Here is an 18,964-nt window from a genome sequence, read left to right as displayed (position 1 = left end):
TTATGACTAAATCAGAACTTCTGGGGATGAGAAATTCCTATTGCAAAGATCTATAAAAATAGTTTAAACAAGTCAATATAAAAATTGGATCTCAGAAGAGTATTAAGTTAAAATCCATGTTTCTAGCCCCTGGTCTGTTGGATATAATGTAAGACTTACTTACGTAAGCTGTCACAACTCAGCAAAATATGCCAATTTAGTAGAACATCTGTCGGTGTCAAAACACCATCGTCAGCTTCAGGTACTTGTAAAGTTGATCAGTTGTAAACTTCGTCAAGGGTAAACAAACACAATACAGCACGTAAAGTTTTAAACATAAAAAAACAGGCCTGTTTTGACAAACAATGACTGATTGCACAAGAAGCAAGGGACAGACTGGAACCAGCTTTGTCTATCCATGGATTAAATTACTGAAAAGACCCTTCTACATTGAAATTTGACCAAAACACGACTTTAAAATGTGATCTGTTTTCATAAAATCTAATATAACCAAAAGACCACTTGTAAATAATCGTTAGCGTTCAATGAACTTGTAAATCAAGTATATTGTCTATTTAAATAGTAGTACAGTTATAAACCAACAGAACTTTATGGTGGTGAGATATTGTTGTTTGCAATCCCTATTTAAGAAATTTAACATCACAAGTTCTCAGGTTACAAGATTATTCTGTGGGTTTCAGGCCTCCGTAATGCGTTCCAAGGGGAGATGGTAGGACCAGGCAGTGATGACAAGGAGGTCGTACTGATCACACTCAAGCGGCCGCTGATCTACATACAACCGATGGCTGTGGACAAGGCGATCCTCGTCTGGCTCAACTACAAGAACGCCTACGAGTACTGGGCCGAACAGAGGTCTAGTTTGAACAAAGAAGTGCTCACTGCCACCCAGCAGGTAACTTGCATCAAATGGTTAAGTTGTAGTTTACAGTGGAGTCTTTTTGTGCAAACAGACAATTTGTGTCCAGATTACGAGAGTGTTTGGTGTTTTTGGAGGTGAAATTGCATTTGAAATAAAAGATAAATACAATCATTTTGGCGTTAGAAAAAATATTTTGATATCGTAAATAGCTCTTTAGCGGCTGTTTGAAATCAACATTGCTCTCATGACGGGTAAATCCAAGATGGCCATACCTCCAAGGACTCCCTTGTGGAAAACCATTGCAAGATTGCAATGAAAATTTCTAATCCCATAGTGCCCTGGATATTTAAATTACGATCACTTTGGTTTTTGAAAACATATTTTGGGGCAGCAGCTGTTTGAAATCAATCCAAGATGGCCGCTAGCCTCCAAGAACTCTTAATCTAAATCTCATTGCACTATAACTTTTTATTTATATTTATAATGTCTTTGGAAAGAGAAATTATTGTAGTCTAGTAGATTGTGTCAGATGAGTGTAGGTGTGGTGATTTTCTGTTTACAGGTGTTTGAAAAGATGCCATTTGAGAAACTGAGCACTCCTCATTTGGGGACTTTGTTTCTCCAACTCACTGTAGAAGACATGGGAATCTGTGTTCCTCTCAACCCGTTGCCACCGGTGAGTTTTGTTGTTGTTATTCTCTCACTCACCTTGATAATGTTATACCAATTACATAACCTTGCCTGTACTTAATTTTCTGTCTATGGACTAAGTAATGTAGTGTATTTAAATTTTAAAATCTTCATAAATCTAAACTTGCTAAATAAACTTCCTGGCTATATTATTAGGCCTGAAGATAACTCTCTCTTCAACCACACACTTCCTTGAAAATGCTTTCAGTGACAGTGTAATATTATAAAGTTTTGTGTTTCTTGTACCAGTTTTGACATTTCACCGTTCAGATAAATCTATTATCCTCACTAAAAACCCTGAAACCCTAAGCCCTTGTGCTCCTTACATCCTTAATTAAATTACAATATTTTGTTATTGTTTAGTGATTACCAAATAATTTTTGTTTAAATGTTTGTAGCCCACATGGGGTGTCGGGCGTCAGCTGTTCATGGAGAACGAGTCTTGTGCTGCTGTAGTGGTAACACTGGAGTCCACCAGTATCTCGGCCTGCAGCTCCGGCTCCCTGGTCAGCAAGGGCAGGTTCGTAGGATTGTGTCTGCGGTTTGCCGACGACTTTGAGACGTCCCTGGACGACTGGAAGCCCAACACCTCCGAGGCCGCAATGAACCTGTGTGTTGTGTCCGAGGGAACGTACGAGGTGTGCAGCAGGACGATAGCGGCTCAGAAGATGGATATTGGTGAGCACGGGTAGTTTTAGCGCACTCTGATGAGTTGTGGATGTTTTTGTAGGTCTTTTTATTTATGATTTTTGACAGTTTTATATAATGGCTAATAATTCAATCAAAACTTCTTTATTCCAACTTGCACAACATATGGTAGAATAAATAGCATCAACATTGTATATCTAACTATCACCCAATCTCAAACATCTCACAAAAACCTTTGACGATAAAAATATACAACTTTATAAAAATAAAATAATTTGCGCACTGGCCTTTCATAATATTATTTTTTTTGTCACCTATTACTTCCTCGTTAAGAACTTTGAAGCCGGGTCACGCTCTTGTAATCGTTCGTACTAGCAGTTTGGACGATGTTACCTAAATAATCGTATTACCACTATTCTCAGTAATTTATTAACAAGTTACTATATTATTTCCTAATGCTCGATGTTAATATGAAGACAGTTATTTCATACAATCGTTTAAAAATACCCAGAATTCAGATAGGTGAATTATTTCAGTAACTATCCTATTTTTGATCCCATTACGTAAATAACGCCAACCTCTATAAGATAGATTTAAAAATGATTAAAAAGTTTGTTAAAAACAGTGTTAGTTTCAGGTATGAAATGGAACTCTTAAATTTAAAAAGAAACCCTATTTCTGTATAGCTCCTACATCAATAATGATACCTGTCGGAGACAGTAAAGAGATCCGGTTGCGTCCGAATCTTTGAAGGCGTTTGAAATTAACTCTGTATTTTAATTATTAATTAAGTTTCTTTTCTCTCAGAAAATCAGGTACGGATTCCTGATTTGAATAAACTTCCTGATTTAAAATTTGGTAGCAAATTCTGATTTGGATAAACCAGACATTGCTGTACCTATATGTTTCTAGACTTTATGACAAAGTAGGCAAAATTATGAGACAAATATTTTTACCATAAGGTTTTCTGTAATTTAGTATTTCATAGATTTCACAGTTGTTGGAAAAACGTTGCGGCTTGATTTATTTTCTTGCCAACATCTAGTGCAGAGTTTTCCAAAGTGTGGTCCGCAGCCCCCTAGGGCAAGCAATTTTTTGGGGGTCCGCGAAAAACATTTTAATGAAATTTATTTTTAATCACTCACACCAAAAGTGCCTATTTCTGAAAATAACAGTTTTGGTTTGTTTGTTGGTTATTTATTTTGTTTACCTATTCCTTAGCCTATTATAAATAAGTCATCTTTTGAAATGATCAATTTAAAATAAAAATTAAGGGGTCATCAGGGGGGTTGATAGGGGGTAGGGGATCTGCATTACATACATAATTAACTATGGGGGTCCTTGAGTAGGTGAAGTTTGAGAACCCCTTATCTAGTGGATCTGTGTAATTTTTGTTTGTTTTGTGATTATACTACCCAGGTCAAGTTTTCTACATGTTAGGGGCTGGGTCCTTAGTTGATTGGGCTTATAATAAATTATCCTGGCTTTTGAAGCAGCTGGTCTCAGTCAGTAACAAAAGATACTAAAAGATATTTCACTCCATTCTAACTCATCCTTAACTCACAGGATGGTTGTTTCCCACCATCATTACCTTTACCAAGTTTACATATTTTCTTTAACTTTTATATTTAACAAAGCTCACAAAAAAAACATGTGAAAAAATCTGTTTTTGTTACAGAGAACGCCAAGTGGTTTCTGAACGTCCAGTGGGCCATGGAAGGAGTAGATATCCATCTTGACGTCAACATTGGCAAGCAGTTGTCAGCTCTGGGACATACTCTGACCACACTCACCTCCGTGCAGGAGGACGATGCTGCCAACCCGAGCTACGACAGCGACGACGCAGACACTAACGACAATGCCGACAACAGTCAGGTGCGACAACTAGACAGATATTTGGTTGTTGATTCAACGGAATGTATTTTTTCTTAAAAAATGTCTATTACATTGTCTACGTCAGTGGCATTGTGTATGAAAGAAGCTCAAACATTGTTAAGGAAACCCAATCCTAACACTTCAATTGTTTTTGGATAAGTCACTAACTAATTAAACTTATCAAACTTATCACCACCATTTTTTCTTGTGCTCTGGGTTAGCTACATGCTCTTTAAAGTGAGGGTTCTTCTCTTCAACTGATTTTGTATTGAAATGACTCACAATTAATTACAGTATGCTATTCGTTCATCTAAAAGCTTGCAGATGATCATTCCTCAATTAACATTACAATTTTATATTTTACTGCTGGTTTATTATCAGTAATTACTTCTAGTCTCCTCCTATCACTTAATGAACTTTTGATCTCCCCACAGGTTTTTTTGCAAAGGGTATCCCCTTTGCAAATACCCTAACAGATACCCTTTTCACTATTGGTTCTACTTATTGTGCAACTTATTGTTTTGTTTAATATCTGATTTGTTTACACTTTGTAAGTCATTTTTGTCTGGTCTTATCAATATCTTGCCAAGTGATTTGGAGTAGCCGAGTGATTATGCTTACATTTAGATCCAAAGGTTCGTGGTCCAACCCTGAGCAACATTATTTTTGGATTCAGATTTAATTTGACATTGGGCTAACAATATATGGTATTAATAAAAGGCCAGTATTAGATTGATAACAAGGTCCTTTGGATTGTAACAAGATTTTGATAATTTCTTCCTTGTAAAAATCATAAAAATGCTATCCAACAAAGTTTTCTCATTCTGTCTTATGTTGCAGGAAAGCATTCTTTTGCGAAGAGGGAAACACTTCACATGTGACAGTCTTCCAGCGTTTGCCTTGGATCCTTCGCTGGACTCTAAGAGCCGATCCAAACTGATTGAAAAGGAAATGTACGAACAAGCGAAAATCATCAACGACTTACGAGCCCTCGGTGCTTCACACGGCACCATTGAATCCGAAATGAAACGATTACGTGAACTGGAGGCTATGGTTTTCAAGGATTTCAGGAGGTATGATTCGTGTAACTTTTCCTCAATAAATATTAATTTTTTACAAAAAGATTTGGATTTCATGAAAAAATTGACATTTTTTTGTCCACATTTTTTATGCCTATTACCAACTTAGTTCTTGCACAATGCTTTATAACAATTGTGAATATTATCATAGGACAACTATTACATCATTTATATCAAAATGCCAAACGTATGATACCTAACAATTTAATCTTTTTCAGGGACATGATTCAAAAGCTTCGAAGACAAAGTGTGAAATCTTCAAACAAAAACAAAACAACATTCAGGTCGCGATCGTTCATTGTGCCGTCGCCTACATTGGAACATCATATTGAGATCGACAGGTACTGCTTTGACATTGCCAATCTCCTTTACAATCAAAGATAGTGTTGTTCTTTTTTAGAAATGGACGATTAGTGATTTTTTTAATTTTTTTAAGTAGTGTAGCTGAGAAATTACTTAAAAAATTGAGTCAAGATGAGTGGTTGTGCCAGGGTGTCCACATTCTGGAAAGTCAGGGATAGTCATGGAAAGTCATGGAAAAAAATTCTGGTCATTGAAAGTCATGGAAATAGGCAAAAAGTCATGGAAAGTCATGGAAATCCCCAATGATGGATGGATTCCAGGGGACCTTTCAATGCTCTAGTCGGTCGTAACCCCAACTATCGTAGCATTTTCCGAATTTTTAACAAATGTACGACAATTTCAATTTATACAGTTGTCTTGAGTTTGTATTAGTTCATTGTTGTACCTATTGTACTCCATTGTTATCTGTTATTATATATTTCAATATTTTCTGTGAAATAAATAACTTGTCTAGGCAGTATTATTCGTGTGTATACTGTATATTATAATTTTTGAGTTAAGTTCGTGAGTCATGGAAATCAATGGTTAATGGTCATGGATAGTCATGAAAAGTCAGGGAAATTAAAGACAAAATTTCTGTGGACACCCTGTTGTGCTTAACAACTTGGTTTTGCTTGGTAGTGAAAACTTTGATTTTTGATGGTCTTTGAAGATGTGTACTTATGTGTTAAAACTGAATGTCAATATTCAAATGCACCGAAAAGTAGAAAAGTTAAATACCTGAGGACAAATATATTATATAAGTTGATTGTTGACATGTTATCGTGTTGATAGCCCTGATGAGACGGCTGCGGCAAGTGTTACGTCAGGCAGTTTTGACAGTTCGCCTCACTCAGGGCCGTCCAGGTCTGCGTCACTGCGAGCCTCACGTGGTCTAGGCGCTCCCAGGGTTACGTTCAGCGATGCCCACAACATTACCAGGTATTGCTTGTCTAGGAATGTTAATGTTAGCTTCTTTTGGTTTTGGATATGAATTTTGTTAAATTAAATATATCGCTGGAAAGGCGGGTACAGTAAATTTTGATTGTAGTATACATTCAGCTTTCAAAAATTTTCATTGTGGTAATATTTTATTCGTGTAGAACCGTTTTTTTGTTAACCTTTGATAAATTACTTTAAAGTGTTGTTTATTACCTTTATTAATGTCTTATCTACTCAAGTTTCGAAATGTCATTATTTTGATATTGTGAATATTTAGCGATAATATTGTTCAAGGTACCTATAAATTATGTAAATGACTTTTATGTATCATACAAAAATGATCCTATATTCATTTAGGCCTACTCTGAACGGTGTGCTATAGTTCAATAGGATATAAATAAATGTATGTTGAATCATTGTTGAATGAATTTTCCAATTATGCTCTTTTAGTCTCCATTAATTAATACCCACAAACTATTATTATAAAATTTGGGATAGACGGGTCTCAAAATTTTGAGAAATTGTTGGACAATTTTAAATTTTGTTTTGGGACACGAGATTTTATTTTGATCAAGATTTTTTTTTTTACAAGATAAAAAAAGAGTTTCAAACGCCTGCAGAAGGTCAATGCAATACCCGCAATAGAGGAGTGCGTTGTTGTTGCGTTTCCTTTGTGAATGTGTTCTTTAATTAATTCTTTACATGAAAATATTGATTTAATTGTTTTATAATATATTTTTTTTACATCGCAAACTATGAGAAGTTTTGTGAAGTGCAAGCAGTGTGAGACATGTTATACTATTGTGAACATAGCCAAAACAAGTCACTCCAAAATCATTCTAAAAATACCACAAGACTGAAAAATTGACTGATGTTTTAAACTGATGAATTTTGTATTTTTCATAGTTGAACTATAGGCCTATCCTAAGTTCTAACTGATATGTCAATATGTTTCCAATGCGTAAGAATTATTTTTTATAAAGTAGGTCTAATTAATTTTTTGTATACTGATGTTAAATAAAAGATTTGAAATATTCTTGCCTATTATTATAATTTTTGTATCTAGCCAGTCATCTGTTAGATATATCAGTAGGTATTTACAATGTTACAAAGTCAGTTTAAAATGTCAAACGTGCATTTCCCGTTATGTATGAGAAAGAAATTCCTGTCTTGATCTTGTCTCAAAATTTTATGAGAAATAAAATATTCCGTCTCATCTCTGACTAAAAATCCAATCTCGTCCATCCCTATGAAATACAAGTTATGCATTAGCGATACTTTTAATTCTAGACACACCAAATTCCAAAATGTGCTAGAATATCTTGAATACTGGATCTGTCTGCGGGTCACAGGCTTCGGTCTCTAAGGTACTGTGTTCAAAACCTACACCTATGGCTATTTGATTATACTTTGTCCCCTTAGAGCAGTGTTTCCCAACCGGTGTGCCGTGGCACACTGGTGTGCCGTAAGGCCTCTGTAGGTGTGCCGCGAAATTTGAAGTAGTTAAAAAAATTTCGATATCGTAATAGAGGTGCTTTAAGTGCGGTTGCGCGTTTATGAGAACACAATCTTTTGTGTGGAATTACTTGTCAGTGTTGAATCCATGTTTCCAATTTTGAAAAGTCTGCGTCTGTTTGAAGGAAATATAAAAAAGTACTTCTCATCCCTTGATATTTCGAACATTATTGCCACTGGTGTACGAATGATATGATAGGTTCCGTACCTTTTTATTCCGTGTCCAGTCCTTAAAATAGTCAAGGGTGACTAGTTTCGGGTCATAAATGACCCATTTTCAAACCCATGTCATCAAATTGATTGGTCCATAAATCTGATAGAAGCCTTCGTTATAAGATATAAATACACGCCATCTTGTTAATTAAGCATAAAGTTCAACATAAAAATTACATTCAACATTAAACATAAAGTTCACACATTTTTAACACAAAATACATTTAATGAAGGTAGCCGGCCACATTTATAAGGGTCACACTGACGCAGGTAGCACGGCGGATACGACTGTGGTCATGATATTTTTGTCACAATATTTTTGTGGAAAAGTGTGCCGTGACTACAAACGTGTTCTAGTTAGTGTGCCCTGAACGGAAAAAGGTTGGGAAACACTGCCTTAGAGCCTGAAGTAATGTGTAAAACCATAGACAAAAAAAAATTAAATATAGACTGTCAGCTGTGCTGCGGTTACCATAGGTTTTGGCGCACACCACTGGTAGCGCCATGTAGTTACAGCCCACGAACTATATAACTACACGGCGCTCCCAGCGGTGTGCGCCAGAACCTATGGTAACCGCAGCACAGCTGACAGTCTATATTTAATTTTTTTTTGTCTATGGTAAAACAGATCTGGGCTTAATTATATCATCCAAGGGTGATGAGGTAGGACATACAATTGAAACTGTATCTGTATATGTTATTTAGACAAGCCTCGTTCCCCAGTGCGAGCTCGGAGCTGAGTCTACCCGTTGATGATTGGCCGTCAGACGGACTGAGGTCGTCTTTGTCGGCTCACAAGGGTAGTTACGACTCCACAGACGGCAGGTAAGGCTACTTACGACTTTTAACACATACTTGTAGGAAAATAGTATATTTCAAAGTTTGTGTTCCTTATGAACGTTTTATAGATTTTAAAGTGTATACTTTTCACGTTTGTCATCACTAAGTTCACCCGTGTGTTGTGCAGCACCCTGCTGCTGGTAGAGCCAGAGAAGGAGCAGACGACGCAGAGTCTGTTGTTCTCAGCGCCTAGCTGTCAGAAGCCGCTGGAGCCCAACATTGACTTTGAACTGGACGTGAAGGTGTTGATAAACAGTGGCAAGTGTGTGCTGCACACCAAAGACTCGACTAGGGAGGACGAACTCAAGATGTGAGTGTTACGATGATAACCTGTGCAGAATAAATGATATTTTTCATTTGAATAAAATAAGTTGGTTAAGCTTAATAATACTAAGCTTTTAAATAGTTGAGTTTAATAGTTAGCGTTTCACACTTTAATGTAAGTGACGGAATCCGTTTCAGGCGTTTGGACCATCGACTTCAAACTTACCTGATAGCAGGACATACGTAAACAAAAAAGTATGGCATATTTTGAAGAATTTATAATTATCTTTGCAGCAACAGTCTTAAAATTTTGAGGACTCACGCTCTTCAGAGTACAAATATTCTGATTTAGAAACATTAATCAAATAGCTTAAAACTAGGGGTCTGCGGGTCAGACTTTTTTGGTTCGGGTCGGGTCGGGTCGGGCCAATAATTTTGGTCCTCGGGTTTCGGGCCAAAATCGGGTCGGGCCAAAAATTATTAATTACCAGATTTTTTTTCTTTTTTTAACTCCTATCTGTGTTTATAATATTACTTGAAAATAACATATGGAAAAAGATTGTATTTATGTATATTATTTCATGTTCATAACTTATTTACAGCTTAGGAGTTGCCTCAACTGCAAGAAAGAAGAAAATAATTTTTTTTATCAAGCCATTCTTTCCCATTTTCATAACTGTTGAAATATCTAAACAGCTATATTACAACAAGTTTGTAATGGAACTTAATATAAATGGATCATAAACAAATCAATTAACCTTATCACGAGTTTAGGGCCTGAGGCTTCAAGACTGCAAGCAAGAAGAAAATAAAAATTCTATGTTTCCACCATGCAATATGAATCATTCATTCCCTGCCTCCTAACCTCCTCTCACACTTACAATAGCATTATTAGTTACATCATCATAAATAAAGAATTATCTATTATTGGCATTAGTATGCCTACAGCTTTACATAGGAATTATTTTTTATAGGGCCTAAAATAGTAATAGACTAAGCAACATGACAAGTGGAGAACTCATTGAAGAAAAGATATTGTGTAAACTAATTTACTATAAAACTCTAAAACAATAAATAACACACATACATTGTTTATGGTATAGTTATAGTAAAGACTGTAAAAATTGCATATCATGTGATACACAGTTATAGATACACAGTTATAGGCACAGTAATAGGTATTGCAAGAGATTAAAATCCTAAAACAACTGATTTTAGCTAATAAATGAAAAGAATTAAAAATCCATAAACTCAAGTCAAACAATATCACAATTATTAGGTACCCGAAAAGGAACTCTTAATATATAGAAAATTATATTAAATCAAGAGAAAAGAAAGTAAAATGCTAATTTGGCAACATAAGCAGACAGCAGAGACATTATAGTGCCCTAATTAGCAACACAACTCCAATGTTTTTATACTGTAAGTCAATGTTTTTGAAACTGTAGGGTCTTTTTCTCGGAAGGAAGGGTAGTAGAATGTAAACAAAAAACCATGAATCACTCTCACAGCCGGGCCCGGGGACACTCAAGGTTACAGACCCTCCCCCTCCCCTCCCCTCCCATCTTACACAACCCGAGCCAGGCCCGGGGACACTCAAGGTCATAGACCCTCCCCCTCCCCCGCCCCTATTACACCACCCGGTTGTTCCAATTGCTGACAAAATACAAGTAACAAAACAAGGAAGTAGAGACAAAAAGATATATTTTCTTTATTCAAAAATATAAAACTGTTACAGATAATTTCCAAAGAAATTAATTCATGGTAGTTTGTGTCTTGTAAATATTGTATTGGATCTTAGAAATATCTTTTTTGAAACTCAATCTAACTTAAGAAAAAAATAATTTTACTGATGAAAACTTTCATAAAATTATAAAATATTTAGGCCTAACCTCTTTGTAGACTTGTTGATACTTGATACTTAAAAAAAAAATTAAATGGTGACCATAAAATGCCGAACCAGACGATCAGAAGTGTTGTTTTGTTTTGTTACTGAATGACAAAAAGGACAATAGGAAAATAAAAGAACGAGATACAGATCTGTACACTATATCAGATATTTCTTTTGTTTATAATTGATTATGTAAATAAAATACTAAAATATAATTTAAACTAGGTATGGAATAAACAATAAATAATTAAACTGGTACCTCTGGATAAATAGTCTTTCTTTTGACTTCGTTTTCTTTGCACTGTTGCGTCACGGCTTTTGTTTTGTCAGTAGACGACTGGCTCTGGCTAGTGACAGGCAATAATTGCTCTGTTGTGTCTTTGTTCTTAAACGTGAGCAAACTTAATATTTAATTCTAATTTTAACATTTTAATTCCTCTGTAATAATGTATATAAGAGTGTTTCTTTGAAAATTACTTATTACAACTTTAAAAATAGCCTAATAATTATTTTTTTTTGGCCCGACCCGATCTTGGCCCGAACAAATCTCTGACCCGACCCGGTCTCTCGGGCCTTCCGCTGGCCCGACCCGACCCGAAAAAATCGGGGACCCGCAGACCCCTACTTAAAACATAGAGGAGAAGTGTCGATGAAATTAGTTTGCTACACGAGGGTCGGTATTGGCATTACTCATTGACACTTTGCAGCACTCATCACATTTAATTTGTTCATGGATTATTACTACATCTAAATCAATCTTTTTCTCTCAAAAGTGTAGTGTCTTCTCTCACATGGTCTAGCTATCAATTAATGGGATGGGGACGCCACCTAGGTGTGTATTTTAATCCAAATATGTGTGTAGGATGTTGTGAGATGATCTGTGTGGCTTTGTTTTTGACTAAGATCAGCTTTTTCATTTAAATCCCAATGATCCGAGGACAGCTGGGTTCAGTTTCAATGCCACTAACTTTTGTCTGCTAACATTTGGATTACTAGGCGACCACTATTACCAATTCATCTACTCAGCTTAAGTAGTATGATAGTGCCCACATAGTAGTAGGGTAGAAAAAACATTAAATGGTACACTTAAGTTGTGTCTAGCACTAGTCGCTGGTATGTCCACTATGGCGACATCCAAAACTGCTCCCCTCGCTCTCATGGGCTACAACGCTCATGGTGGAGGAAGACCCTGTGCGCTGGAAATTTCTGCACAGTGCTCGCCACTCAGGTTCTTCCTTACTTGTCAGAAAAATATTTCCGTCACAACATACCGGAGCTGAAAACGCACGGTCGTTCTATAAGCAAGTTTCTTCTGTACCTTACTTATCTGTGTAGTACCTATAGTCATGCTATCCTTGGACTGTTGCAGGATGAGCCGGATGAAGAAGGAGAGGAGTTGCTCCGGAGGGATGTTTGAGTTCCCAGCGGACGTGAGGGGAAGTCCCAACATGAGTCGGAGGTCGCAGAAGGAGGGTCGTCACCACACCAGTGCTAAACTGAGACATCTCGCACCAGCCAACATGAGCAGTCTGGCCCAGCTGGTGGACCTCACCATCTTCCACATACCTGGGCTTGATGTCAAGGTGGGGAATAGCTTGCGTATCTGAAATTGTCAATTGTGCAACTAGTCAGCTAAGTAACACTTAAAAAAAAAGAATTATTTTGTCTATATTAAAAAAGGCATTTTGAACAAAAGTTGCAAATTTTGTTAGGGAGCTAAGTTATAAAGCCACACATTCTAAAGCCAAGTTGTTTTTTTCTTCTTAGAAAACATTTAGATTTTCATTTTAGAAATATTATGAATATAAATTATACAGAAAGTGTAGCAGGTGGTGATGGTTTGGAAGACGAGTATCTAAGTGATGACCAAATCATGCCAAATGTTGTAAAAGGGTACAAAATAATATGAGTAATTTTTACCTTTAGCCTTATTTAAAATAGTTGATGATACCTATCAGAATTCATAATATTTTTAGTTGAAAATTATAGTTTTTTCATAGGTCAGTTTATCTGGCCAAATAAATATCCACCCAGGGGCTCAGTCCGGTATTATGAATAAGGGTTGATTATTGAACACTTCAGGTTCACTATGAGTCCAAGACCCTGGTGGAGGACGAGGAGTGCGGAGGTCGCAGAGCTTCGGCTGGCACCAAGAAAGCGAGTTTGTTTGCCTGGACTACTCTTCAGAGTATCCCGGAAGAGACAATCATCTCACCCCACATCCTGGAGTTCCTGGAGCAGACTCTGGAACCAATCCCAGAGACCAAGAGTCCCTTCACATCTCCTGGTGAGTGTTGCGTCAATTCTTTGTATTGATTTATTGTCTTTTAGCGAATTTTCCATGTAGGGAATAAGCTGTTGTCGTAGGTCTTATGGTAAGACCTAGCCCCGGGACCGATTTACTTTTCGTTTTGAGGTCCCCAGAGGCCAAAAACACCTTCTGTTAGCACATAACTTGAGCAAAGTGATCCGATTTTGATGTAAAGTTAATTTCTCTATTACCAGGCCCAGTCAACATGTTCAACATGAGGGATGACTCAGGGCCAGGGGCTTGGGTAAATGCTGCGGGTAATCAGTATGCTTACGCCTCATTCCCCGTCGACGTCATCGTGTATTTCCACATGCAGCCGTCGACTTTCCGCTTCTCCTGCCTGCCTGTGTCTCGTGTGGAGTGTATGCTACAACTGCCGTCGTTGGATATCGTCTTTTCCTCAAAACGAGCGGAAACTGACTCTTCAGGGTGAGTAATTTGTTGCCAATATCTGGTTTCTACGTACGATAAGTATACCCTAATAAAATTATAATGAACTTGATGGGTTTTTCATAAATATCTGTAAAATAAAAGAAGTCTTACTACTCTACTACTGATTTGGAATGTGTCTTTCACCTTATAAATCCAATGCAACCACATGCAATGCTTATCAACATGTTATTCTTGGGTTGTTTGCAGGTTTGGGGCTGGGTCGGCCGCTCAGTCAGCCATTGGAGGTCTTAGTGTGACTGGTTGTTTGGCAGACTTCTCTGTCTACATATTCCATCCTTACGGTGGAAAGAAGTCAGGTGAGTCGGGCCTAGTAGACAGATGGTGACAGTACAAGTTATTATAATGTGTATTTTTAAAAATGTTTCATTTCCATTAGTTTTATCTTGCAAACTAAACATTGTTATGGTTGTAGAAAGTCAGTAGTTATATGCCCAAATGAGATTGTAAATACAACAAAATCAATCTACGGTGACGGCAGTGTTCATGTATTAGCACCAACTGGTTGTGTTGCTTCAAATTTTAATGGCCAAACAACTAATTCACTCGGCATTCAGATTGGATATATCTATATATATATATAATTCTGTAAGACAAAATTTTTACCAGAAAATTGTGGATGTCTGGTAAGTCGCAGAAAGGTGGGAGGGGTCTTAAATTAAAGGTCTTGATCCCAGGGACTTGGGAAAAATAGCAGAATTCCCATTTAAAAGTACCAGAAAACGAGATATAACGTAAAGTGTTCTCCATAAGAAGAGCATTAGAAGCCATTTACTGCCAATTTTGTTTACTTCACTACAGCTGATCGTGATTTATCATCAAGCCAGTACTCAATGTTAACATTTGGATTACTTAGTTGCCAGTCAATTCAGCAATGTACTATATAAAAATCAAGGGATAACGTTAGCCTACCTACAATAATTAAGACTTTTTAGTTACGTTATAGAATGTTGAAATAATTATTTTACTGTGAAACTTTGATGATGAAAAGTAATGTCGTTATTGGTTTCGATATGGGTAATAAAACCCTAACCAGTCGCAAAAGGGTTAAGAATCAGCCGATGATTAGGCCTAATTTGATGGAATATGTAACGTCAATCGCACGTTTAAGAGAAATACGACCACATAATCTTACACTAATTGTAGTTTTTTTTATGTTGACCAGAAAAAATCTAGGGCTAAGTTTGGTCAATGGGATGCCTTTACGTTACACTAATGTTGTTAAACCTTAACAAAAGGAGTATAAACTTAGAAATATTAACTGAGTAGGGGATGCTAATTTAGCGGGGTTGGCCAAGAACTAACCTTACTTCAACACACCTTTATTTTTTTTATATTTGACGAAGACAATTTCCAAAATTCCAATCAGAGAAGTCTTTTTTTATTACCATCAACCACAAGACCAAAGCTACCTTATTAAACCAGTATTTTATTCACAAACAATTACATGTTCGCTGCTTTTAGCAGAGTTAAACCTATGTAGTGATTCAAATAATTTATTGAAAATAATAGCAACAAAGGCAAACAACAAAATGTGTTTTGCACAAAAGATATGGTGTACAGGGATATCTATTCTGACACATAGATAATATATTTCTGAGTTTGTTTAGATATTAGACTAATTTGTTTTACATTATTGCGCTTTTTAGGGACTTATGTCCCTACAAGCCACTAGTGAAATTTTAATGAACTACAGAGGGAAAACTAAATCTTCAAATTTTGTTTGGAAATTTATGTGTCATAGTTTTTGATAAAAAAGTATCTATGTGTGAACAGTAAAGCTACTAGCAATGAACGATGGACAAATGCTTACGTCAAGCTAAACCTGACAACCAAGATGAAGTGTTTTGTAGTCTTATTATAGGCTTATATTTGTTGGGTTATATTGCAGTTACCACCTGTTCAAGATGGACACTTCACGGGGGTGTCACCCAAATGGACATTTTTAACTCCCAAGCCTATATCTGCACTTACCTTAATAATCACTTATATAATTACATTAGGGGCATAACCCTCAGTAATCTGGCGATGAATGTTAACATCAGATATGTTTCTTGTGGTCAAAAAACGTATCGCTGATATTATCTCTCATGCGGGGGGATTCAATAATTTTAAAACACACAGCAAAGTGAAAATGTCAGCTACAAAGCTAAAATGGTGTCATTCTTTTCACTGATAAAGACAGTAAGCGGCGAGCCTCCTCATTGCAGCGTATACTCGATCTATGGAGCCATACGCAAAAACGGCCCTTGCTTAAAAACGACCCTTGTAAGCTAGGCGTTCATTTTTTACAAAGCGTACATTTTTCAATAATATACTATTGTTTTTGTTTACAGGTCTAAAAGAGGCGCAATGGTCTCCCCTGGCCGACAGTGAGCGGAAAGACTCGCTCAGTGTCAACGTAGAGTTCGTCAAGTTCCATTTGTCTCGTAGTCGCAAGCTGAACATTGACAACAAGAGCTCCAAGTCTCCCGGACCAGACCAAAGCCAGGCCATCATCAGGTTCTCAAGTGAGTTCAGCTTGAAACTAATAAAATATCTGTTTTATTTACAACCAAATAATCTTTCCAATTTGTATACAGTAAAAAAAAATCCAAGTACTACAGTAAAATTTTAAATTGTCATACCTCTTGCAACTAAAAGATCAACGTGAATGTTTACAGCCATCATAGACATCGGCTCGGCCTCCTTCAAGTACGACATGCGCAGGCTGACAGAGATCCTGGCGTTCCCCAAGGCTTGGTACAGACGCAGTATCGTGCGACGACTGTTCCTTGGAGACTTCACCACCACGGCTGTATACAGCGAAGAGGACAGCTCTCCTGATCAAGATATTGATGTGTGAGTTACATTTCAGACATTTTATATACTCAAAACGTTCTTTTTTAATGCACATACATACATTAGGACTGGTGTTTTTGTCATTGTTTACATTATAGAAAAAAATATTTGACTAAAATAGTACAGTAATATTGATGTATTATAGTGGAGTACCAATACATATTTTAGTACATTGTAGGTTTGAATATTGTCTGAGTGAGTAAGATTTATCTACTAATTTAAATTAAATATGGTTTTCAAGACAAGTTACGTATCCAAAATTTTTCGGTAAAAGGATGGTTAGTTATACAATGTCAGTACCATATATATTGTGGGCAGGGTTATTAAAATGTTGTTTATTGCTTGTTTATGGATATATTTTCTTCGTTGATTCACTTTTTTATTTCATACCAAGCAATTACAATTATACTTAAAATAAAACGCACGTATTACCTTCCTTGTATTAGCAAACCTAATAGCTTGCTTAACCTAATGCTATTTGAATAGGGAATAAATCTGACTTTATTAAGGAAATTTTAGTAAAAATCCAATCAGGCAAATGGAAATTTGCTTAGTCTGCTGGTTTGCTGCTACAGGGGTAATTTATTTATCAAACAGGACAACAGATTTGAGCTGATTTCTTTAGACTAAACAATTATTTCATGTAGAATTTCACAATATTCTCTATCTTAATAATGCATCTTAAATAGATGAATTAATAAACTATCACAACACTCTAAACGATAGCACTCGTCAATCACAGATAATAGATCTTAAAATTCAGAAAACCGCAACCTGGAGTAGTGTGATAATAATGTCCTACCAATCATGTGGATCCTAGACTACTTGTTCATGTAATTATTCGTGTTCATTGTTTGACACTATTCATGTAAAAATGTATTTACAAATGAATAACGATCTTTTGATTTGATTTTATCAAAGTGATTTACCATGATTCAAAATTAGCATTGTTGCGGTGGACGATAGCTTCGTCGACAGCATAGCATTGTTTCAGACTATTGCAAAACTAATTTGTAAGTTTACCATATCCCAGCTGACTTTACCGTACTCAGGTGACTTCACCGTACCCCAGGTGACTTTACCGTACCCCAGGTGACTTTACCATACCCCAGGTGACTTTACCGTACCCCAGGTGACTTTACCATACCCCAGGTGACTTTACCGTACCCCAGGTGACGGACTGAAACATCACGAAACAACAACTTTACTGTACCCCAGGTGACTTTACCGTACCCCAGGTGACTTTGCCATACCCCAGGTGACTTTACCGTACTCAGGTGACTTCACGGTACCCCAGGTGACTTTACTGTACTCAGGTGACTTCACCGTACCCCAGCTGACTTTACTGTACTCAGGTGACTTCACCGTACCCCAGGTGACTTTACTGTACCCCAGGTGACTTTACCGTACTCCAGCTGACTTCACTGTACCCCAGGTGACTTCACTGTACCCCAGCAGACTTTACTGTACCCCAGGTGACTTTACCGTACTCCAGCTGACTTCACTGTACCCCAGGTGACTTCACTGTACCCCAGCAGACTTTACTGTACCCCAGGTGACTTTACTGTACTCCAGCTGACTGTACCCCAGGTCACTTTACCGTACTCCAGCTGACTTCACTGTACCCCAGGTGACTTCACTGTACCCCAGCAGACTTTACTGTACCCCAGGTGACTTTACCGTACTCCAGCTGACTTAACTGTACCCCAGCTGACTTTACTGTACCCCAGGTGACTTTACCATACCCCAACTGACTTTATTGTAACCCAGGTGACTTAACAGTACTCCAGCTGACTTTACTTTACCCTAGCTGATAGTACCGCACTCCAGGTGACTTAACCTTACTGTAGCTGACTTGACCAAACTCTAGGTGACTCTACCGCTGTCCTGTTGACTTTGCTGGTCCCTTTCTGTTAACGACTTTCTAGTCTAAAAAGAGTACAAAAAGAAGCTGCTTACTGTGTATTGTGGGGAGAACGTAATTACATTGCTGTTGTTCCAGTGAGATCAGTGAGAGCAGCCCCATGCTTGGTCCAAACAGAGAAAAACTACGACTCAACCTGGAGTCAGACCTGGCAAGACATGCTCGCCTTAGATCTGGTAAATGTTTAGTTACTTTATTTATTACCTGCAGGGTTGCCACCAGCCATGAAAACCTTGAAAAGCTTGAATTATGCATGAATTCTTGTGACCATGAAAAAAGG

At 37.1% G+C, this 18,964-nt stretch overlaps 1 protein-coding gene across 1 annotated transcript in view; it reads left to right on the top strand.

Moving 5' to 3' along the window:
- LOC128992615 (bridge-like lipid transfer protein family member 1) overlaps nt 1-18,964 on the top strand; it is a 119,151-nt gene that overhangs the window by 80,319 nt on the left and 19,868 nt on the right. The window contains exons 64-79 of the mRNA XM_054416282.1: nt 681-892; nt 1,422-1,535; nt 1,948-2,227; nt 3,876-4,072; nt 4,913-5,145; nt 5,370-5,492; nt 6,289-6,435; nt 8,869-8,988; nt 9,131-9,313; nt 12,528-12,741; nt 13,241-13,445; nt 13,664-13,898; nt 14,109-14,218; nt 16,256-16,429; nt 16,583-16,760; nt 18,763-18,860. Of these exons, the coding sequence (XP_054272257.1) occupies nt 681-892; nt 1,422-1,535; nt 1,948-2,227; nt 3,876-4,072; nt 4,913-5,145; nt 5,370-5,492; nt 6,289-6,435; nt 8,869-8,988; nt 9,131-9,313; nt 12,528-12,741; nt 13,241-13,445; nt 13,664-13,898; nt 14,109-14,218; nt 16,256-16,429; nt 16,583-16,760; nt 18,763-18,860 (2,823 nt within the window). The remainder of the gene's footprint in view (nt 1-680; nt 893-1,421; nt 1,536-1,947; nt 2,228-3,875; nt 4,073-4,912; nt 5,146-5,369; nt 5,493-6,288; nt 6,436-8,868; nt 8,989-9,130; nt 9,314-12,527; nt 12,742-13,240; nt 13,446-13,663; nt 13,899-14,108; nt 14,219-16,255; nt 16,430-16,582; nt 16,761-18,762; nt 18,861-18,964) is intronic.

Source organism: Macrosteles quadrilineatus, unplaced genomic scaffold (assembly GCF_028750875.1).
Source record: "Macrosteles quadrilineatus isolate MER2022 unplaced genomic scaffold, UCM_ALF_1.0 Scaffold_4__1_contigs__length_99947679, whole genome shotgun sequence".
NCBI lineage: Eukaryota > Metazoa > Arthropoda > Insecta > Hemiptera > Cicadellidae > Macrosteles > Macrosteles quadrilineatus.
Note: the sequence above shows the minus strand (reverse complement) of the source record. Positions and strands in the feature narration are given on the sequence as shown.